Raw genomic sequence first — 25,461 nt, 5'->3', positions numbered from 1 at the left:
CTATCTTCTCAAAGAGAGAGCTCCGTTATTTTCGTGGCTTCAACTATGACCTCGTTTGGAATGATTTTCAAATCTGTTATCATCAGATCTGCCAAGATGAGATCACCTTATCATTAAAAAGGATCTGAAAGATTATTTAGTTCAAACTCTCTCCCAGAAAAGAAATTCTTGGCACAATTCTGACAGGGATCCAGCCCTTAATTAAATACCTGTAGCTGAGAAGCTGCCTTAAAAGTCTGCACACTCTAATTTTAGCTAGTTCAAACGATGAAAACATCCTTCTATTAAGCTGTTGTTAGTTCATCCATTAGACCTGCTTCTGTTTTGTGCATTACACTGAGTCAGTCAATTCCTTCCTCCACAGGCTAAAACTTCTTTTCTTGAAGAAGCCAATGTAATTCCCTCTACTTTGGTAATTCTCAACCAGGAGAGCTGTATGCTCCAAGAAACATCTGGCAGTGTCTGGAGACATTTTTGGTTGTTACCACTTGGTGGACATCTACTGAGAGACAGGTAAGTATTCATGAATACACAGGCCAGACCTCACTCATCCCAAAGATTTTTCCAGACCAACATGCCAATAGTGCTGAGAAGCCCTGTTCTGGTCTGAATTATCACCATACTGTGTACACTTCTCCTGTTCTACCCAGGCTAACATTGTGACTGTCATATTGATAGACATTCAATTTAAGATGGTGAAGACTTGCTGAATTTCTCCATGAGGAACTTACATTCGTTCTGATCTAAATTTCATGACTCAAGTAAAGAGTGCCACTTTTAAAATTATGCAGAAATCCAGTATAAACATTTTCATTTTTCATAATTTCAACTTCTTGAGAAGAGATTATACACTTTCAGAGTTTGCAGGAAATTCTAATTCATGTTAGGTTAGAGCTCATGATATCAACAAATTAATGTAAAATCAATAAAGTTTAAGAAAATATTTAATAATTTCCTAATAACCTCCAAAAATATTAAAAATATGATAGAATATATCTCACTTTCAGGCATAATAATTGGTCATCAAACTGTTTCTAAACCAAAGGAATCAGTTCTTTAATTGATTTGACTATCTTATAATTTTTCTGTCACTGAATGCCTTATTTGGTATTATTAGCCTTATATCGAGGTAATACTCTTATAAATGTTCTATTTTTAATAAATTACATTGCAAATAAAAGTTAGAGTTCTTTTTAAAATATCTACATAAAAACAAAAATCAGTTGAGAAATAACACTTGCTTCATTAAAAAGCAAACAAACATACAAATAAAAAATGCTTGGCAAATTTATCCAGCAGAGTTGAAAAGTTACATTCATCCTTTGGTGGCTGACAGAAAATCCCAGTCTCCAGTGACAATCCTGGAAGCCCGAAGAACAACAGAATTTGCATCAACCTGAATTCCTTGACAGAGCAGAGCCCTGAATACCACTCTGCTCCTTTGACTGCTTCTTTCCTGCTCAGTGGACTTTACTTGGATAAGGAAAAAAACATTATTTTAAATAATAAATATTTATGGGTTTATCTGTTCCAGTTAGCTTTTCCTTAATACACTTCTTATGTCAAAGTTCTTAAGAGCAATGTCAAACAGTACCACTCCATAATCCAGTATGTGGTAAGTTTCACTGCTTTATTTCAGATCTTTTTCTATTATATTATATAATAGTTTTTATTGCTCCTTAGGAGAGATATTGGGAACAGGGGGACGATTGGGCTTTCTTTACAAAAAAAAAATTATTCTATATAATAGTGTCAGAAGACCTGAAAGGTTCACTACACTTCAGTAAAACCTCCCAGAAGAGATAGGACAAAAGAAGAGAAACATAAAATAGCAACTACATGAGCTGTAGGGATTAAAAAAGAAAAAAAAAAGAGGGAAGCAAAGGAACTTAGGGAGAGATATTTCAATAATTTGATATTAACCTTCATAAAATGGTCATTATGGGAAGGATTCTTAATGTGAAAAAACATGGAACTCATTAGGTATTCTCATTTAGGGAAAATTAAAGAGAATTCAATAAAAATAGCAAAGTGTGCTACACAGTTGTATTTAAAGCAGGCTTCTAGTGACAAAGAAATATTCTCTGGTGGTTGTATAGTTGGCCAAATGCAAAAAGAGATAATATTGTCACTATTTCACAGCAATTTGAGGTTAATTGATCATGAAAATCAGTTCTTACATACGTATTTTAAAAGATGACTTGGGCATATTAATTTTTTATTTCACCTAAAAATGTTACAAACTAGGTAATTGTACTGAAATACAGAAGCATATTATTTTATGAAGTAATTTATCTCCTAATCATTGCCATTGCAGAAAATATCTTTCAAAGGTTTTAAAAACACCTTTCTAACACTTGAAAAAAAATTTTTAACCAAGTAAAATGTTAACAAAATAAATCAATAACGTAGAACATAATAAAAACTGTATATGGTGGGGGAGGGGCGGGAATTTGCTTGTTTCAGTTATCAGATTGACGAAGGCAAAAAAATGACAAAGCCTGGAGGTGGGAAGTGAGGAGGAAACGTGTTCACGACATGTATTGGTACACACGTTTTTAAGGGTTATTAAGCAAGAGTTAACTACACTTTAGGATGCACGGCAAGCTAAGATGATTTCAAACGCTGAGTACCTCACGTGAAATGATACAAACAACACTGGGACTAAACGGACTTTATTTTATACTCCTTGCTGTGAACTGAATTGTGTTGCCCCAATTCATATACTGAAGTCCTAAACCCAAAGTAACTATATTTGGAGACAGGGAATTTAGGAGGTAATTAAGGTTAAAATAGGTCATAAGGGTGACCCAACAGCGTTAATGTTATTATAAAGAGGACGTAGACACCAGAGAGCCAGAGAGCTTGTTCTCTCTCCACCTCTCCTGGAACACACCCTCAGGAAAGGCCATGTGACCCACTGCGAGAAAGTGGCTGGTCTCCTGCAAGCTAAGTAGGGAGCCTACATATGAAGGTATCTTGATCTTAGACTGACTTACGAGCCTCAGAATTGTGAGGTAATAAATTTCTATTGTTTAATCCACCAGTCTTCGGTATTTTGTCTGCAGCATGAGCAGACAGACAGATGTTGGCACCAAGAAGTGGGGGCTGCTGTAGCAAATAGCCAAAAATGTGGAAGCAGCTTTGGAGCTGGGTAAAGGGTGAAGGCTGGATGAATTTTGAGATGCGTGGTAGAAAAAGTCTAGACTGATGTAAAGAGACTCAGAGAAACATGGACTTAAAAGGGGATTCTGGTAAGAGGTCAGAAAGAAACAAGGAGAGCTGGAGAGAGAGCCTCTATCTTCTCAGAGAATATATAAATAATCATGAGCAGAATGTTGATACACATGCAAAAATTAAAGGCCATTCTGATGAGGTCTCAGATGGAAATGAGGGCCAGAATATTGGCAAAGAACTTGACTGAATTGCGTTCTATTGTTTTGCAGAGGGTAGAACTCGCAAGCCATAAAACTGGATATTTGGCATAAGAGATTTATAAGGAGGGTATTAAATGGTGGCTTTAGCCCTCCTAAAGGTTATAGTAAAGTGCAAGAGGAGAAAGATGGGTCGAAGAAGGAATTGTTAAGCAAAGAGGAACCAGAACTTGGATTTTTGGAAAATTCTGTCTCTCCATATTGACTGAACTGAGAAAGCTTGTTCTGAAGAGAACACTAAGGGTGTGGCTGAACAACCATCTGGTAATTGAGGGTGTGACTCTTCGATTTAATCCACCATTTTAGCGGAAGAAGCACTAGAGATGGGATTACACCAGCACCAACCCTTGCCAGTTTGAACTAAAGTGAACAGAGAAAGCAGGAGGGAGTGAAGAAATTCTATGGTACTTCTTGATTCAATAGAATGGGACCATAGAGGTAGGTATTCAGTTGGGAATAGGCTCCGTCCTTCTAGAAAAGGGAAGAATGACCCCAAAAGCCATTCAGAGATCATTAGGGCTCCTACTCCCACCACAGGCATGAGGGGCAAGGCTGGTTTCATCTTGGTTTCAAAGAATGGGGCTTCTTTGGTTGAGGGCATAAGGATGCTGCTGCCCAGTGCTTTGGGCGCAAGGCTGTATGTAGTACAGTGCTTCGGGGTCAAGTCCATCTCACCAAACTGAAGGAACAGGGCTGCTCCATAGAGCTGTTAGTGATGCTGGCACCCGTAGGCCTGGAGGTAGAGCATTAATCCAAAGAGGATTATTCTCCAATCTTAAGAGCTGATGGAATTTACCTTGGGTTGGGGACTTGCTTAGGACCCATCGACTCTTCCTTCCTTCAAATTTCCCCCTTTTGAAATGGGAACATCTATCCCAGGCCTGTCCCACCACTGTGTTTTGGAAGCACATAACTTGTCTGGTTTTACAGGTTCACTGCTGGATAGAGACTTTGCATCAGGACGAAACATATCTTGAGTTTCACCCATTTCTATTTAGATGATACGTAGATGAGACTTGGGACTCCAAATCTTAAGAGATGGCACTGGAATGAGTTAAGTGGTTTGGGATTGTTAGGATGGAATAAATGTATTTTACATGCAATAAGAACATTATTATGGAGGACCAGAGGCAGAATGTTATAAAGTGTGTTCCTCCAAAATTTATCTGTTGAAGCCAGAGTTCATATATGATTGTATTTAGATATAGGGACTTTAGGATGTCATTAAAGTTAAATAAGGTCATAAGGGTGGAGCCCGGAGCCGATACAATTAGTGTCCTCATAAAAAGAGATGCCAGAGAGCTTGTGCACTCTCTCCATGCACCTGCACCAAGGAAAAGCCATGTGAACACACAGTCTTCTGCAAGATGGAAGGAGAGTTCTCACCACAAACCAGACTTTCCAGCCTCTAGAACTGTGAGATTCAAAAATTTCTCTTGTTAAAGCCACTCTGTCTGTGGTATTTTGCTACGGCAGCCCGAGTGGACTAAGACACTCCCAAAGCCCACAGGAAGAATAACTTCCAGGTTTGGTGTGACCAGAGCCCTGGCTACATTTGTCTCTGATTCTCTGAACTATATACACTGCTGTGCATCAACCTTAGGCTCAGGCTTGTTTCCCTCAGGAATAAAAATGGATGCAGCAGTTCCAGGACCTATAACATGCACCATTATACATGCCCACTCTTCGCCAATCATTTGTATGAGGTACTTAGTCAAAATCATAGGCCCAGAAAGCAGAATGGTGGCGGTCAGGGTCTGGAGGAAGAGATGCGGACTTATTGTTTAATGAGTATAGAGCTTCTGTTTTGCAAGATGAAAACAGTTCTGGAGATGGACAAGGCTGATTTTACACAATAATATGACTGTAGTTAATATCACTTAAAAATTGTTAAAATGGCAAATTCTATGCTATCTGTATTTTATCACAGTAAAAAATTCAAGGTAAAAAACAGCAATTCATAATAAAAACTTAATACATCTAACTTGTTTGTATCTAAAAACAAAATATTAAGGCAAGGTTGACAAATACATGAAGAATGGAGTGACACATTAATAAATCTCAATAACAGATATATGGAATGTGAAAATTAAAAAGGAACATGAAGGGAAAAAAATAACAAGTTTTATCTAACAGGCATCTATAAAATCCTGAATCCAAAGATCACACAGAAAAAAAATCATTCTTACCAAGCAGGTGGAATATTTACAAATATTGATCACATATGTGACAACAGAAAATAATGCAAAAAATAGCAAAGCCTCATAAAGATCTTTCACTGACTGAAAAGAAATCAATAAAAAAAGACACCTTGAAAAAAAAAATCCCACATATTCAGAAGTTTAAAAATAAATTCAAAATACTTCATGTGAAAATCGTAATAGAAAGTAAAGTATTTTAAACTGCAGGACAATAAAAATGCTGCATATTAAAGGCCATGGAGTGCAGCTACATGGAGGCAGAACTCTAATAAAAAGTAGGTAGCCCTAAATGCTTGTATTGGAGACATACAACTAGAAATTAATGAGTTTGATTACACTTTCGAATCAAAAAGCTGGAATAATAATAAACGGCCCCAAAAAGTAGAAGAAATGAAAGCAGAAATAACGAATCAGAAAACAATAAAGCAACAGCAAGAAGCCATGAATACTGGTTTTTGAAAGGACTCCCAATACTCTCAAAGCTCTTGCATGGCTTATCGAGAAAAAATAAAATGGGGGAATAGGCAAAATTCACAATAAAAATGGAGGCATAATCCTTCTATAAATTTTAGAATATTAATATCGGGAAATAGGTCGATAAATTTGAAAACTAAGATAAAGTGGAAAATTGTCAGCTCTAAATTCTATCAAGAAAAAGAGAAAAGGTGGGGAAACAGAAATATTAAGATTTATTCAGAAATTGAAAAATCCACCCAGAAAGAATTGAATCATACAAAAACAAGTTTAAAAACGGTACCAAATTCATATGGTTTTATAGGTCAGATCGACCAAACCTTTAAGCAACAGACAAATCTATTGCACTATTAAAATGTGTCTCTCTGATCTCTGACTACAGAGAGCATAATTTATCAATGGTTCCAGCTACTGCACTCTGAAAGCCATCACCGTGTTCATCCTGAGGCCACACTTTCCAAGTGCCATGCTCAGTCAATGACACAAATGTCAGCTCGACATTGTGGTCTGAAGGATCTCTCGCCTTCTCCCTGACCTTTCCGTCACAGCAGTTTCTCCTTACACATTTATTAAATGTCTCGTCCCTTCTTGGTGTCTGCCTCTCTGAGGGCTTGTGGCCTGGTTAATCAGGAGATAAAATGGGGATCTGAAACTGGCTCGCTCATTTACTGGGCAGGCTAAATGAACACCACCGCGTTGGTAGGTGGGACAAAGAGAGTCCCTGAAAGAAGGCTTCCATTGCTAAAGATTTTGCCAGTGGTGACATGGAGAAAATGTCTTCATTAGGGAGTTGGCTGATTACTGCTCTGTTCTGTTAATTCCCACAGAGGGATAATGAGAGACTGAAAGCTATTAGCAAACATTACTGGCTACACATCAGGCTAGAGGGTCTCTTTCATAGCTTTAAATGAGTCCCTTATCTCTGACAGTAGAAGAGCCAATATGGATCAGCAGCGGGCTGATGATCTGACTTAGATTTGCGGAGCTCCAGAGATGATAGAACGTGCGGCCAAAGAAGCTTCTCTTATGCAAAGACAAAGGTTGGAAAAACTGGAGCTCCTGAAATATGGAATGGGAGTGTCTAGAACGGAATACTTAGACGGATGCTTCTGAGGCTGTTACTCTACAACTCCCTGCTCTAGTAATAGAGACGACAGGTGCTCCAAGCTGCCACCACCTCCTCTCTTGGTTGCCAGACTGATCACTAGCGTTTAACAACAGCATAATCCATATTGGCTTGATAAGAAAGGGGAAAATTACAAACCTCAAAGCTGCAAGAATTAGCTAGCATGTGCTGGCAGGAGCTGGGATGTATGGCAGGAATTGAGTGGTGGTGGTTTTTGATCAAGGGGCATGGAATGCAGACTAGATAAGCAAGAGTTCATGAATTTTGATGCATATTCTCAGGACCACAAGAGATGTAATACCCTAATGAGCACTCCAGGGGGTGGAATAAACCTGTTCCCGGAGTGACTCCTAGGAGCCTGGAGAAAGAAACGGAGTGACTCCTAGAAGCCTGGAGAAGGAAACAGCCAATGCAAAGTGAAATGGAAACGCCAGAGTTGCCCTAGCAGATGAAAGAGAAAAAAAATAAAGAAGCCGACAGAAGGCAATGTGCTGGAATGGATAGATCATGTAAGGCCAGAGGAACTGCCAGAAGATTGTGTCCCATGGGACGCATCGTTCACGGAGGCCATCAGGAATATGCTGATGAGAGGGGCACCAGCTTCCCTAAGGTCAGTGGTGGCTTTCTTCTGCAGACCAGGGCTGACAACAGGAGAGGCAGTCACAGGGCTAGGTGTGAAGTGATGGGGCCCCAGGTGAGAATACAGGGTCCCTGACGGCCATAACAATCAGCAAGACTGGAGAAGCAGCCAAGGGGTTGGCCCACAAACAGCTGCGGAGATGATTAAATGTGCAAGGTATCCTGAGGGGCGAAGTAGGTGGGCAGCAACCAATGGTGAACGAAGGCACAGGAGTTTGCCCCAACAGACAATCGTGACACTCTGCTCAGTTCCCAGATGAGCTAATTTACAAATTCAGAACCCACTGACTAAACAGATGGCTGGGTCCATAGAAGAAGGGATGTCTTGAAACATCTTGAAGAGTATATAAAAATATTTGGAAAGGGACTTGTGTATGATTCCTACACAAAGTAACCTGTGTACGTTAGGTATATACATTGCTATACATACAGTGCAAGAGCAATAAATAGATATTTTGATTATCATTAGACATGGGGTTAGAGATGCCACAGATACCCAAGGACTAAAATGTCATCATGGCCCCTTGTTAAAATCAGGGTGTCTTCAGGGCCCAGACAACAAATTCTGGCAAAATTTTGACTCACAGTGGGCCAACTGTGTCTATGGACCCACCCAGTGATAATTTACCTAGTTCTCAAGTATATAATTAGAGTTTATGTTCAAGTTAATTAGATTAACCTCTCTACTGTGTCCCTGGCCTTGTGGTAAGACCTACCATAGTGGGAAAAACCGAGTAGCAACCTCTGAAACTACCTTCCATCTGGTCAATCAAGATGGTAAATCAAAAACATTATGTCATCCCAGTGGGATAGTGAAAATCAATCAGTATCACCATTACAAAGCTAAAAGGTGCAGGGGTAATAATCACTACTATATCTATGTCTCCTTTTAATTTACCAGATTTAACTTCTTTTAAAATAAATAATTCAGACTTTTCAAATTTGCACACTTACTTTTCTATTTTACATACCAAAAAGGTGTTTATTTAAAAAATAATTTTGTTTTCTAATCATTTACTTTATTATGTCACAGATTCTAACAATAAAATTATTTAATTCCATATATGAAAGAACTGAGGTTTAGAGACACTACTTAGGATGGCACAGAAAGCTAAGATCAGAACGGGGCCATGTCTGTAAATGATCCCCCTAAGACTAGTCCGATTATGTTCACCACCAGAACTATGCCTAAAGTGTAGAGCTAAAAAAAACTGACACAAGTTTGTGAAATGGCCTCCACAGAATCATGGCTAAACCAAAAAGCAGACACATTTACCATTACTACTTCAGAACTCAGTCAGAAACAGCAATAGCGCTAACAGCATCCTGACTGAAGGATGTCCATGAATGCTGACCTGTTTGAAATCCTCTTTTAAAATTTGGCAGTGGCCTTATTAAAAAAAAAAAAAAGAAAACTATATAAACTTCAAAATATTCTACCCATATTTTTTCTTAACAATGAGACAATTCTAAAACTAATTTACATTTTACTAGTGAAAGAAATTTAAATGACAAAAAAAAACCCCATCAAATATATTTTATCTCACACAGTGATTAGAATATTTTATTTCCCTTTGTCCATGATGACAACATAATAAATAGGACCATCTGTAAGACAGGTACACATTAACACTATCTTCCTTTTATTTAATAAAAGAACTATTAAGCTTAAATATGCATGAAAATTCAAAAGCTTAAAATATAACCTTAAACATTTAAATAATTTACATAAATACTCAGCATTCTGAATTTTTACATGGAGCTAAACTTTTCAGTATATTTCCATTCACACTACTCTGCATTCAAAGTTTATTTTTTCATTACTTATGGAAAAATAAAGTTTATCACTTATACATTAAGTAATGCTCATTCAATTGTAACTTCTAATATTTTCCAAAAACAGTTCTATTCTTAAGTGCAAAGTCATAAAACTTTAAATATAAGTCATTAAATATATTTAAGATGTTTCTTAAAGTTTCATTTTTAAGGAACAAATTTAAAGTATGAATAAACTTTGCACACGTTAGTGGTAAATATGTTTATAGCATTAATTTCTGGAAAGTACAGCTTTTTAAGGGACACAGACAAACATGATTGTTTCCAGAGAAATGTGACCAACATGGCAAAGGTTTTGACAACAGACGTGGATAAATGAACAGGAAATGTGTAAATTTGAGAAAAAAAAGTTTAGAAAACTAAAGGGCTGTAAGTGGAGATGAGAGATTAAACTTGCTTTATACGGGCCCATGTGGATGAATTAGGACAGATATCACAGCGGGACAGATTTCATCTCAGTTACAAAGAACTGAATAGTTATCTGCAGACAGAAAACGCGGTCTCGGGAGATGGTGCGCTTCCTGTCTTCAGCATCCAGGCATGAGCTAGATCAGGGGCTGGGTGAATGAATGACGTCCCGGGCGGCATTCAGCCCGCCAGCTATTTTATAGGGCAGCTTTACTGGACCCCAGCCACTCCCACGTGTTTCCATATTCGCCGTGGTGCTTTGGCAGTGCAGCAGCAGAGCTGCACAAACACAAGAGACCAGACGGCCCACAAATCCTGAAATATTTACTATCAGGCCCTTTACAGAAAATGTTCGCTGATCACTTGGAAAAAGGCACTAGGAATTCAACTATTGTAGGGATGTTTAGATAAGACAACCAATAATGGTTACTTGGGTGTTTAGGACAGCGCTTGGCATATCATCTGTGCCAAGCATTAGGCTGTGCACAAGCCAGCATCACCAATTTTGTGAGTGGAGGTCACAATTCATACTGCACTCTGTAAAGCTGTGTGCCGTGATGTGGAGCTCTGTCTGCCAGAAGGAGGAGACACATTTGTCTAATGTGCACAAAGGCACCCAGTGGACTTGTATGAGCTATACGCATAATCATCATGTTAGTAAAAATAACATCCCCTCTAGTCCAGGTGATCTAAGATTCCCTAACACTGAATCTCGGCTTCTTCTCCTAACCCAGTGTGTCTTTATTTATATCACATGAAAATGAAAATAAATGTTCCCTAAAAGAGTTTCTGTTTTGAGAAATGCTACAAACTCTTCCCCTTTGAGAAAGATTCATTGCAAATTAGCATATTGAAAACTGACAACAACAAAAAAAGCCTCTAAGAAGTAATGTCAGCTAAAACTAAAAGGGCCCTATATAACTTTAGTATGTACATTTTCCAAAGTTGTTTAATTGCGAAACTCTTTTTTATGAAACTACTGTTAATATCTCAACTAAAGTTTAAGGGAATGATGCTCCATTCAAAGTCGTAGTTAGTACTCCCAGATTACAGACTCACTGAGAACAGAAAATATATACTTTTTCTCATTTCCCCACGGATTCTAGCACATTGTTAAGCACATACAATAATTACCTAAGAAATTATTCAATTGATTTAATTTTAGGATATGTACCTAAACAATATGGTAAATGTACTGTTAATTTCATTTATTGAAATTAAGTACAGGCTTTAATTACTTATGTAACAGGTGAGCACAAATTTATCGCCTTCTTTCCACTGAGTCTATTAGCTATTAAATGCCACAACAGCAAAAATAATCTTGAAAAAGTATATTTTAAGCAGAGTTTCCTCTGCTCTGAGGAATATATTTAAGCATATAGAACAATTCAAGAATATACTATATGATATTTTAAGGTTAAAGAATTGACAAATTACCTAACAGATTGACAGAACATATATCAGAATATAGGTTTAACAAATTCCAAGTCAGTAAAAGCCAATTACCTGAAGAAGGTGACAAAAAACTGCACAAGATCCATGATTGTATTGTGTTGTGAGAATGCGATCTGAAAAATCAAAATAAAAGAAAGTTTGAAATTTACTGAATGTGCTTCTCCAATACCTGTGGGTAATGTTTCATGGCATTTGTAAGTACAATATTCTTAAATCATCAAAACATTTCGATCACCACGTTATAAATCACGAATGCTAGAATCAAAATTTTATCTAGAACACATAATGTATTCAACTACTGATGATGACCTTTGCATAGGGGATAAAATTAAATGGTTTAAGAAAAGTAATACAAAATTACTTCAAGAATGCAGGCTAAGGGTTTCACATGAAATCCTATGACATATTAAATGTGCCTAACTAAACCATGCAAATTGTTTTCTTCTTCCAATGATAATTATATGTTCTATTATTATACTTGATAATTGCTTATAATCTCCAAAATCAATTTCAACTCCATTAAAGAAACTGAAGGGATTTTGTTTTCCTATATATTCTTGTTTAAGGAAGTTGCATGCATATATGCAACTATTTCGTTATAAACCTATCAAGGAATAAAATGTGTCATTTCATTTTATAATTTCATGTTATTGAGAAATGAATTTTAAGAGGTGAAACTAGCCAATAAGCTAAAGTTGTTCTCCATCTCTGTTAACATTATAGAGATTATAATGTAACACGGCTCTTGAGGAAGTATCATATAGGGTATTACTAAACAGTGCAGCATCTGAATAAAGAATATCTAATTTTCAAATCCAGGTTTTTACTTATTAGGTGTAATTATTTTGGAAAACTACCTATTTCTGTATCAGTTGTCCCATATATGAATGGTAATAATAAAATAATAATAATAATAATAAATAATAATAAAAACACCTACTTCAGATGATTTTAGATTATTTGAATTAATATAAATAAAGTTCTTACCATAATGTATGGCATATAGTAGCTATAACATAATAATATTATTATACTTTTACATTGTTTATAAAGAGATGGTCAACATAAGTGAATTTTCCCAGATAGCTGAAGTGAAACAATTAAGGTATTGAAAAATCTTCTTTCTTTAATAATCTTTTATGAAAATCTTTCATAAACATGTAATAGAATTTCAATTCCAGTGAAAATACACTAACAGGAATAAGATTCCCCTCTTCCTTACACAAACAGAAAACTATATAAAATATATTTAAAAAAAAAAAATTTTCGAAACTTGGACAAAAGGCAGAGGAGGATATAATCCATGAGTGAAAGAAAACAAAGGAAATAAGCATTTCGACTGTCCCGGCTTTCGGTGCAAAGTAATTATACTAAGGAATTTAAATTGCATTCTAAAAAAAGAAATATCAGTATTTCTTATATAAAATAAAGACCTACAATCATTTAGGAAAATGGTTCAAATTTTAGCATATATACATCAGAGTTCAAGTAGAGTAACATGCAAAAAGCTTCTAAGCATCTGAAGAACACAAGCACTTATATGGAAACTGAGGAACGATCGCTGATGTGGGAGATTGGTTATAGTTGAAAGTATCTGAAAATATTTCAGAAAAAAAAAACAACTTTTAAAATGGAAAAAAAAATACAAGTTAATTTTCTTCCTAGGCAACTGTCCATGTTAGAAACAAAGCTTATCAAACAATATTGTCAACAGTACCTAAATCCATGAAGAGAGAATTCTGGATGCAGCAACTGGAAACTAACTGGATACACTTCGAATAGAAATTAGTTTGAAATCATAATAACAATAATAAAAAGTTTAAGTAAATTGGAATAGAAGTAACCTCATACAGTGTTGCAAAATATCTTAATGAAAAAGGAAATAAAGGATCTGCAATAAAAGCCTTAATAAATTAGCAAATATATGGAAAAGAGGAAAGAGGAAATAAAATATATAATACATCTAAAAATAAAGAAATACGATAAAAATATAAGCAATTGCATTAAATATAAACAAACTGAATCCTCATTGAAAGACAGATTTCCACAGTTTATTAAAAAGCATAATCCAGCTTTATGTTTTTTACAAAAAAAGGATTGCGAAAAAATAAAATAGGCATGTAAAAGCAACAAAAAAGGCATAAAGGATAACACTAATAGCAAAGTAAAATCCAATGTCAAAACCTGGTCAAATAAAATGTATAAGGCACAAAGAATATATAACAATGATAAACCTGTATGCGATAAAACCACAGGCCAAATAAAAAATATAATATCTGGACAAATGAGAATTTGATAATAACATAATTATGGAATAAAATTTTAACATGTGTATCTCTTTCAGAACTTATCTAATCAAGCAGACAAAAATTAATTTATTCAATCATTTAAGCTGTGAAAAGATTTCAAAGAAATACGAGTTGAGCAAGCTCTGTTCTAAGTGCTGGTGACGCCCTTGTAAACAGGACAATGTCCCTGGTCTCTTGAAGTCTGCATTCCAATAGCAGGAGATAGTATTATAAGTGGACACATGTCATAATTTTTGACAGCGGTACGTGTTTTGGCGGGGAAAACAGAGGAACGTGATGAAGTGGAAGAATGTGTGGCTAATGTAGATCAGGTAGTTAGGGATGGCCTCGCGGAAGTCATGACGTATGAGCTGATATCCAAATAATAAAAAGGGTAAAACCAGAGAAAGGTCTGTTAGTAGAAGTTTCCAGGCTTCGAGAACAGTATGCTTGAGCTAGACACGTTTGAGAAACTAAAAAGAAGTCACGAGAGCTGGAGTATTGTGAGCTAAAGACAGTCGTTGAAGTTCGGAGTGACAAACGGGTTAATTTACCCAGGTCCTTGTCCATGATAAAGAGTTCCAAACACATTATAAGTGCAATGGAAAACCATGGAAGAGTTTGGACCATGGAGTGCTAAGGATCTAACTGTTAAGAAAAATATCATTCTGACTGTCGGAGTGCGGGGAGAGATGAGATGAGGGGAGAGAAGGGAGGTAAGAGAGAAGCATAGTGAATTTTTCGGGTTACGAGGTGATAGCTTTCACACGCATTGCAGCCACGGAGACAAAACTAAGCAGATGGGTGAGAGGACTTGGTGAAGAACTGAATAGGACTCCATTAAAACTTCTAAGAGGAATTTCGAGGCTACCCCATTATTAGAGCTAAAAGAAAGTGGTCATGTAGGAAAAAAGAAAAAAGAAAAAGAAAGAAAGGAAAAGACACAGGAGCGTGATAGATCAAGGATGCCGAGGAAAAGGAACGCTGCGCAGGGAAAGCAGTGGCCGGTTTCCACGGTGGAGCAAGACGAGAATTGGAATGTGACATCAACTATGAGGGTAATTTAAACGAGTGCAATTAAGCAGTGGTAATGTTCATCGAGACAGAATAACAGAAGGAGAGCGTGGAAACTGAGGAAGTAGAGATGGCAACCACAAACTGAATTTTCAAAAATGTCTTTTAAGAAACGGCAAAAATAATCAGGAGTGTACAGGATATAAAAAGTTCTTTTCTTAAAATCCACGGAGCATTTAGAAAAACAGTCAATGTCCACTGTGCAGAGAAACTAATTGTAAACAGCAGTGATTTTTTGTACTATATTATCAGATTAAGATCAAAATTAAAACTATAATTTCAAATATGGCCGACACAAGCTTGACTACTTGTAAATTAAGAAATAAAAGATATAAGGCAAAGTTCCATGTGATCAGTAGCAATGGTAGTTTCCAAAATACACACATACACACACACACCACCCCACCCACCCCTAACTGCAAAATCAAAAAAAATCCATGGAAAACAATTTCAACAAAGTTATGCGACAAATTCTCCCTTTGAATGCCACCACACAAATAGGTATGGATAAGCCACAACACAAAGTGTACATAATACCAGTGTCTGTGTGGCAGTTAAGAAGGACTCAACAGGAAAATCCAAAAGATTCAAATGGCGTTCACTGGAAGCAGGCAGGCCGGTCTGAATATATACGATGAAACTGGGAGGACTTTTGCCCAGCCCAAGAGCTTGTGAGTACCAGGAGTACTCTGGAAGGTCTGAATAGCTAAAAGAACTTGGACCTCATGAATATTCCAAAGCAATGAGTCAAATCACTACTGCAGAACAGGCCCACATATTGAAGAGAAATTGTTATGAATGAAATGAGAATTGAGCAAAGCAGGGAAAATAGAGAAAAAAGAAGGAAGGAAGGTCCAATATGGGGAGAAGTACAGAGTCAGGATATCTTGAAAAAGCAAGTGGTACATTTTTAGGAGGAAAAAACATGTTTATAATTATATATACATATACATATATTTTTTCAAATGTGGATCTTGTTACTAGTTTCTTTGTGTACTGCTAATGTAATTCATTATTATCACTCTCAATATTTGTTGTTCTTTAGCCTATAAAAAATACTGCATTCCTTCATGATAATAGATGTATCAATAGTGGGAACAAGCAATAGTGTTAAAATAAATTTAGACTGGGAATTCACACAATTCAAGCTGATACTGCGGAATTTTATTATGGTTTACTTGCACTTTTTGGGTCCACATAACTAATTATCTTGGAACAAAAGTCATCAAAAATCATGTTTTGAAGAAAGTAAGCAAAACATAGTCACGCACAAAAGTATCTACAATTTCCTATATTTTCCCAAAGAATACTGAATAAATAACCTACTCACGAGAAGGACCTACAAGTTATAATCATGAACTAAAGCACTAAAACATTCTAAAACTTTACGTACATTATTTATCTGCACATATTAATAAAAATAAAGTTGTCACAGAAATATGAACAATATTTTGACTTCGGCTTGTATCTAGAGGATAAGTTGGGATACCACCACTAGGGGTGATGAGACATATGTCCCAAAATTAACACTATTTTCTAAGTTGTCAAAAACAATAGCTGTAGCTCTTCACAACTTAAGTTGCAGTGGAATGCCTGAACATGAAGTAAAGTACTGATTGAAGACCCTGACCCACGTTTTTTACAGATAGTACTCTCCCACCTTTCAAAATAAGAAGCATAATGGTGGGACAAAATCGATGAGGTGGGAGGGGGTCTCTGAAAGACTGCATCTGAAATACAAGCTGCCTGAAAACCAGAAGAGTGGAATACCCCAGATTAACTAATCTATAAACATAATTGCACTGAAGAGTAAATGTAGACTTGGCAGTCTCTGTGCTTGGCACACCATCTGGGTGCTAGTGTCTCAGGTTGAACTGCATTCAATATTGGCTGTTCAAAAGAAAAGTCAGCACTCCAACTGTTGTGCAAATCTTTCAAAATGTTTCTCCAGCTGGGACTTTTTATAAGGGAAAACACTGTGTTAGCCCATTCTCAGACATGGGCTTAGAAATAAGATTGGGTTGATTCTGAGAATGGAAGACCCATCCAAAGATGGTTTGGTAGCACTGGTAGATAACACCAAACAGACACTAATTCAAGTAGATTCCCTCTCAAGATTCCCCGCTATGGGGTGCCAATATCAATCAAATATTTCAGGGAATATCTATTACATTCCAGGAACTATATCTAGTTCTTGGACATATCAGTGGGGGGGGGGGGGGAAGACTATAAAATTCTTAATGGTGGTAGCAGGAGCATACAGAAATATTAATAACAATAAATTACAGTGTCCTAGAACTTGATAAGTGCTAAAGGTGAAAAAAAAAAACATTAAAAGTATCCTCTTTTCCATATTAACATGTGTCGGGGCAGCGGGGAGAGGGGGAAGAGTCACTCCTTGGTGTCTGAAAACATGCGTAAGTGCCAAAAACAGACGTGACAAGGTAAGGGGAACAGAAAGAAATAAAACATAGCATTAGATTCGAATATATCTAACTGTTCTGGCTTTTTCTGTCTGGAACAGTATCCAGCAACTCCAGGCTCCTTCCAATGAAACTGGAAAGGCTGAAGGCAAGAGGTGTAGAAGGAGGGGGAGCCATTCTAAGCGATGCTGGGCATTTGGCCTTTACATGGTTGGCTCCTTAGCATCTAGACCTAACCTCAAATATCATACTTCCCTAACACACATATCTAAAATAACTGGCTTTTCTCTTATGATACACTTTTGTGTGAACCTATTTCTTTTATACTTCAATCTGAAGCAATCTTAATTTATTGGTCAATCATTAGTTAAAAATGTCCTTTCCCACGAATTTGTAAGCTACTTGAGAATAGTGGCCCTGTTCATATTGTTCACGGCACTGCTCCAGTGCCTAAAACAGTATCTGCTGCATAGAACATAAGAAGCATTTAAAAAAACTTTGTTTAATAAATGAATGCAATACCAAAACAGAGCATGAAAATATTCTTAGGACTTCATTTATCCTTTTCAAGAGCCATGAAAGTAAGTATGTACAGATATTATTCAGAAAAACATTAAATATAATTTATTAGAATTTCATAAATGTCATAAGTCAATAATCATAGACTATCACTGCCTGCTAATTTTAAATCACAAAAATATTATTTTTCCTTATAAAATTTATACTTACTGTAGAGTTCAGAAGGTATGGAAAATATGCATTCCCATGTAAAAATGTTTTTGTTTTCATCACAGCAAAATTTTTATAACCTCTACCATTTACGATTTTAGCTACAATATAGAGTAATTTTAAAAACATATCAGAAATAGTTTCTTAATATGTATTTTTACCTAAGTTTCTTAATTTCGACAACAAACATTTTTTCACTAGGTTGGCACCTACGAATTTCTTTCAGATAGTGAATTGGATTAGACTATAATTTTCTTGTCTAAAATAGGTGGTATTACCTAAAACATTATTTTTAACCAATAACAAATGACATTGCTTTAAAAGAGTGAACATTTAGCTAATTTCATTTAGAAAACAGTGAGACAAATCAATAACACCCTAAATTTATACTTTCCCTGAGAGTATTTCTCCTGAAGATATGAAACATTTCTGATCCTAAGATCTATAAATTCCTAATCAGAAAGATTTCTATTGGCTGATGGCATGGCTAGAACATGATTCTTTACAGATAATCAATATGTTCCATTTCGGTTCTGTGGTTCCCATGAAAAATATGACAAATTTACTCAAGTTGCATTTCATGTTAGTTTTAAAACTTCAGTCTGCATAAATGCACCTTTGTAATTAATTCCCTTTTCTGTAATGATTTTACTCAAGTAATTCAAAACAAGAAATCAAAATGAAGAGATCAAATAATCATAAAATTTAATGATATCCTCATTTTCTCTGTTTTTAAAAATCCCCCCAAATACCTGATAAAGTGACATGCTAAAAACCTGAGTTAGCAGAAACTACAGCGACAGTAATAACATATTTTGTCCATTTGAGCTTAAATTCAAATTCACATTGAATACATGCTCAAAATCTAAAACTTGGATATATTTGCTATATTTTTCATTAATTAATAACAATCAACATTTTGAATTTATGATTCAATAAAAAAAAGGTGCATTAACTGCATTTGGGTAGAGAAACAGAATAATACCTTGATATTTACCACAAAATATCAGAATTTGTAAATAGAAAGAAGTTATTATAAAGGACAAATTGGTATTTGTGCAAATGTCAGATTGCCATAAATAAATTAGAGATAAAAAAAATGAAAATGTAAAGGGGTGTGCTAAAATTATTAAGTCCATCTAACAAACTAAAAGAGTTTCTTCAAACCATTCATTGGCTTAGAGTCCTTTAAAATGATGATGTAAAATCATACTTACATAATAGAAGTTCATCAACTAGTGATATCTCAAAAGGCAATCATGCTATTGTTTCAGACAAGCAATTCAAGATCTTACTAGGTTAATATTTATTCATTTTTTAAAATAAAAGCAAACTGGAGCTTAAATTAGCTATTACTAAATAAGATCAACTATGATCTAGTCCAGATAAGCATAAACTTCCTATGGAACTTTAACACACTGATTATTTATATAATATGCATCATTCCTACTAAAGTATTTCAAAAAATAGGGTTGAACGGAAAATGGGTAGCTTTTTAAAGATAGAATAAAACCTATCTCTGCATAAAAACATGAGGCATGAACATATTAGCCAATTCTATATACATACTATACGAATTACACTGATCATTAATCCTTGATTATTGTCTATGAAAATTTAATGGGTTTAATTATTTTTAGAGCAAATAACTTCCTTAGTTATTTCCTCCTGGTTAATGCAAAAACAACTGGTCTCCAGTCTTCAACTTCATAACCCTGTGGTCACTCTTCACCCAGCAGACAAAATGCTCTCCTTAAAACTGAAAGAGATTTCTATAATTCTCCTCTTCACAGTCTTTTATTCCCTTGCTAAAATTTCCTCAGGGTTTTCCATCACTTTTAGCTTGGACTGCAACTTCCTTGACATAGCATATGATGATCTTCAATATTCGGCCCTTGCGTCCACAGCATGACACTGCAGTCTAATCACACAGCAGTATCAGCAGTTTGCAATATATGCCATACCTTAATGACCGTTGGCCCTTATTTGGCACAAACTGTCCCCTCCCGCCCTAACACTTCCTCCTCTTGGGTAACTCCTATCCGAATGATTCATTGCCTGTCAGTTCTCGATCCTGTCTGTTTGGCGGCCCTCAATTGCCCTACTGTTGTGTCTACCATATACTTCGATCACAGTACTACTAAAAACGTTAACATTTATAAAGTGTTTCCTATTGCCCAGGCGCTGTGCTAAGTTCTTTTCATATACTGATTTATTTAATCATCAGAATAACCTCATAAATTAGGTAATATCATTACATTTATTTTATAGATAAGGAAATAAAGGTCTACAGGTTACCCTGGCAATACGCAATAGAACTAAAATGGAAATCAGTGTGTTGTGATGCTAGTTCTTATGCTCTGTACCTTCCTAACACCTGTGTAGTGTGATAATTAGCTTACCTTTCTTTTCTCTCCAAAATGATGTCAAGATATTTGAGATAAGGCATTATAATGTTTAGCTACATATGCCTAACAATTAGCAAAGAACCAAGCATTTTGATTTAATGTGTGTTTAATGAATATATTCCAATCATTTGTAGAGATATATATATTAATATTCTAAATACAGTTCCATTTTAACTAAAGGTTAAACCGCACATGAAAACAATGATTTTTCCATCAAGATTGTATCAGTTAAAATACACAGAACTTTATATCTACTTGTCCAGACAGAGTATATTACTTGAAGTTAAAGGATATTTTTTTCAAAAACATTTTTGTTTGAAATTAAAGGATATTATTTTATCAAAATATACTTGTGAAAAAACATTTAGAAATCCTAAAAAATGAAACACGACCTATAAAATGACAAGATAAAAATTTGCATTCGTACCACTACCTGTTCTTAATTATACATTAGCACAATATGAAGTTTCCTGAAGAGCCTCAGGTTTTAATTCACAAATCAAAGATATATAACGACAAGAGTAATCGCTAATAGAAATTGCAATACAAATTGCAATAGAAATCTATATACTATTTATGCTTGTAACACCATTTTTTTGTAAATTGTGATTTTTTTAGCCTAGCTCTTTCTCAATAATTTAAGTCGTGAAAAGCAAAGTACCCTTTATAGAATGATAATCACTGAACCAAATTCATCATCCAGTCCTATCTCTTAAAGTCAGAAATCAGGTTTATGTCTAAAATCTTAAAGTAGTGAGCATAGCCAACAGTCTTAGTAAAACACAATGTACTATTCAAATATTGATTTTCATATATATATACTCCTATTAAGTGATAAAACTATTTGCAATTAAAAATACATTAATATTTGTTAAGGAAACGACTAAAATGAAATCTCAAAGAAATATATAATATGTACATATAATTTTGGATATTTTGAAAGTTAATTCGACATTCTCTTCTCTCCATTAGACCTAGGCTAATGAAAAAGAATGCAGTTTATAAGGTGTTTTCCAGAAGGAAGAGCTTATAACGATGATTTAGTAGGTTCCCACAATTGTTCTCCTGATTTTCCTCCTGTGTGGATAGATTTCCATTTGTAACCTACATCAGAAACAATGGCATCACAGATTTAGGTTTCCTTAGAATAAAAAATGATAAAATTTTGAAATCCAAGTTGACAAGTCATGATTTTGAAATAAAAAAATTACAAAATCATATGGCTATTTGATGTACTTGGAAATACAGTTGAAAAGTATGTGATGTCAGATAACATTACAGGAGTTTCTTTGTAAGTTTTGTAAATCTTTTCAACTTAGCTTTTTAGGAGGCCTCTCATTAGGCAGGAAAAATTAATGGGCAAAGGAGATTTTAAAAAATTAAATAGATTGACACTCTCAGGTTATATATTTTAATATTAAGAATATTGTTTTCTTAAAACATTGGTAAGTATAATATTTAAGTTGAATCCAATGCATGAAGTAAAGTCAGATGGTGCTGAGCAACGCTCAATTCCAGAATTGGCATTAATTAATAACATAGTTATAAAGCAGTTGTTCTTTGAAGAACTTCTTTATGACGACTTTTCGACTCACTCATGGACACTTTTATGGTTTGTTTTGTTAGGATGTTTTTTATTTTTAGGATGTTTACTCTGGCTATAATAATTACAGATCAACACAAATAGTCTAACTAATAAAACATAATATAATAATATGTATTATCTAAATACGAGTTTGGTATTGCATGAATAGAATATTGCTTCTGATTCATTATGAAGTTCTGAGCAACCGATTTCTTTCACCAGCCAGTTACTCCATTGAAAAATTTTCAGGGTTAATAATGTTGCCCTTCTTTACTGAACTAAGTTTAATCTAAATCCTCTTGATCTCTGCACAGGTGTACAAACTGAAAAGTAGTTCTAGTATACCTGTGAAAAATTCCAACATTTCTCACATTAGGAGAGTCCAATCTAGAATCTCATACTTTAAACCAGTAAACCAGCAAGTTTTCCAGCTTTCCCACCATTTTCCCTTGGCAGAAGTCTTGCCAGAGCAAGAAAATATACTGAAGAGAGAGCATCGATGATATATTAGAGGAGAACATAGTATGAACCTAAACTAATGTTAACCGTTGCCATACATAGGTTAGGGCCTCTCTGGACTGGGATGCTTTGATTTGCACTACAGGTTGTAAGTATAAGAAGTTAAAGTTTTGCATTACGTTAAGAGGATATTTGGGAAAACAGGGAAAAAAAAACAAAAAGAAATAGTTGATTATGCCAAGTGACAATTTTCAATGGATATAATTAAATATGCCAATAGAAATACAAAAGTCAGACTTATAGATTAGTTTAAGTGGAAGTATACATACTGATCTGTCTCCAATATATTTTCTACATATGTATTCATACATAAACAAAGCCTAAAATTATGTATATTTATTATTTTTATCTTGATTCACTATGAATAATTTATAGATACTTTAATTTTATTTTAGTTTCAACAGGTTTTACTTTAAGGATTTTAATGTCTCTATTGATTTATATTGTTTACTGTTCTTGCACTTAACCTCCTAGGAAGTGACTCAAATAAAATAAATCATGCATCCATATTTGAAATTGGCGCTTCAGAGATTGATAAAACATGAAAGAAGATCTTTGCATTATTAATTCTTTAAATGAGTACTAAATATTTTTTAAAGTTATTGAGTTGAAAGATTAACTTTTAATTTTCATTTATACCATTTTAATTTTGGTTTTGAAGCAAATATAGCATACGGGAAATCTAGGAAGACTGCAATTTAATGAGATTTTCTCTCTTGAAGTATGATACCACTTCTTATATCTTATAGAGACATAAATAGTCCAATATTTCATACTTGGAAAGATCATAACATTTGAAATATGCTAATAATTACAGGCCAATAATATCATTATTAAGGTAATATTTAACCACAATAATTTCTTTTTAAATGCATATTTTGTGGATTTTGGTAATTTTTACAAAGCCATATCATTGCAATCCAATCAAAATACAGAAATAGTTCATCAACCTAAAATGTCTTTCCCTCTTTACAGATGGACCCTTCCCCAGACCTGAAATTTTGCATCTACTTTCTATAACTATAGTTTTTATTTTTGTACAATTTTATATAAGTGGAATCATATGGTATGTAATATTTCATGCTTGATTTCTTTCACTTCACATAATGTTTTTAAGATTTGTCCATATTGACGCCTGTATAAATATTTTATTCTTATTGTTGACTTGTATTGCATAGTAAGGATATATCATAATTTGTTTATCCACTCACCAGTTAATATACTTATGGGTTGTTTTCAGTTTGGGATGCTGTGAGTATGGTGTTATAAATATTTGTGATTAAGATTTTTTGTGTGGTCTGTTTTCATTTCTCTTGTGTAAATAACTAGGAGCACGACTGCTGGTCATATGGTAAATGTGGGATAAACTCTATAAAATAAGCAATACTGTTTTCAAAGTCATTGTACCATTCAACATTGTCACCAATAATGTGAGTGAATTCTACCTACAAATTCTCTCCAGTACTTGGCATTTTCACTCTTTTTAACATCAACCACTGTAGCAGACATGTAGTTGCATCTCACATGGCTTTAATTTACATTTCCCTGATGGTTGATGATGTTCATCTTCTTTCATATACATACAATACTTAAGTAAGATCATGCAATATTTACTGCTACATTGCTTTTTAAAAACTCCAGATTTCCAACAATATAGTATGAAAGTGCATGACCTGAGTAAAAATTATTTTAGTATTAAAAATGATAATGAAGATTATATAGAAACAAAACTGTTTGTTATATAAAAATCATAGCAGTTTATAAAACCAAATTATATTATGATAGCAAATATCTAAAAATATCTATATAGTTTCATGAATATTTTACAAGCCTGCATTAAAAGTTTTAAAGGGCTTAATTAGATTTTAAAAAGAAGTTAATGACTTTTAAAAAATTACTACTGTAAAGAATTGGGAGCACTTCTTTAGTACTTAGATTTATTTTACAAATGGAAAGATGGAATAGGTTTATCATAAGTCATTTTCCTAGAAAACCATATTTTACACTTAAGCGATCTTATCTAATACAATTTTATTACTTATTATAACGAATAGCATTAGTAGCAATATTTTTTTAAAAAAAAGCAGTCAACAAGCTTTCTCTGTTAAGGGCCTATAAATATTCTGTAAATATTTTCAATTCAACCATTTTACAATTCAACTCTGACATGATAGTGTTAATGATATATTTTCTCAGAATCTGTAGAACATTTGTACTTATCATAACCAATCTTATTTTGTAGCTGTCATTAAATCTTTCCATTTAGCTCTATAACAATGTTTCGTAAGTATTATTTAATATATTCCTCACATTTATATTTTGATTAGTATAATTAATATAATAGTTGAGCAACTGACAGTTAATTAGTAATTTCCAACAGTTCTTAAATTATGCCGGCCTAGGTTTGTTGACAAAAAAAAAAAAAAAAAACTGAAGCTTCAAAGAAAAACAAAAAGTATATTTGAAAGTAAGTGTGATAAATTCCTCAAGCTTGTAACAATTTGGAAGACAATAACTGCAACAACGGCACGATATATTGTCTCCTTTGGGGTAAAAAACTACACAAGGCATGTTTATCGGCACATTTGTGTTATAACCCTTACTTTTCAAACCATATGTGTAAGATAAAACTTCCTCTTTACTTCAATGTCTACTTATCCACTAGCTTACCATCTTATTTTGCACTCGAAAGGCTCATCTTCTATGTTTAAAATCCTAACATAATTACGATAAAAAATATACAGACGACACCATTAGGATATGTCCTTTTTCTATTTTATTCTGTATAACTTAAATCATTATTAGTACGGGGATATCACCCAGTCTATTATGAAAATTAGAATTGCAAATTGAAGAGTGATT

General features: G+C 34.5%; 1 protein-coding gene across 16 annotated transcripts in view; it reads right to left on the bottom strand.

Moving 5' to 3' along the window:
* ATRNL1 (attractin like 1) overlaps positions 1-25,461 on the bottom strand; it is a 535,879-nt gene that overhangs the window by 302,532 nt on the left and 207,886 nt on the right. For all 16 annotated transcript variants that reach the window (XR_004951254.1, XR_004951255.1, XR_004951256.1 and 13 more), the window contains exon 25: positions 11,625-11,686. Coding sequence is in view for 13 of the 16 variants with exons in the window: in XM_036222140.1 (XP_036078033.1) it covers positions 11,625-11,686 (62 nt within the window). In the remaining 3 variants the exon portion in view is untranslated. The remainder of the gene's footprint in view (positions 1-11,624; positions 11,687-25,461) is intronic.

Source organism: Rousettus aegyptiacus, unplaced genomic scaffold, assembly GCF_014176215.1.
Source record: "Rousettus aegyptiacus isolate mRouAeg1 unplaced genomic scaffold, mRouAeg1.p scaffold_m13_p_6, whole genome shotgun sequence".
NCBI classification, from domain to species: Eukaryota; Metazoa; Chordata; class Mammalia; order Chiroptera; family Pteropodidae; genus Rousettus; species Rousettus aegyptiacus.
This window is presented reverse-complemented; position numbering and strand designations above follow the sequence as displayed.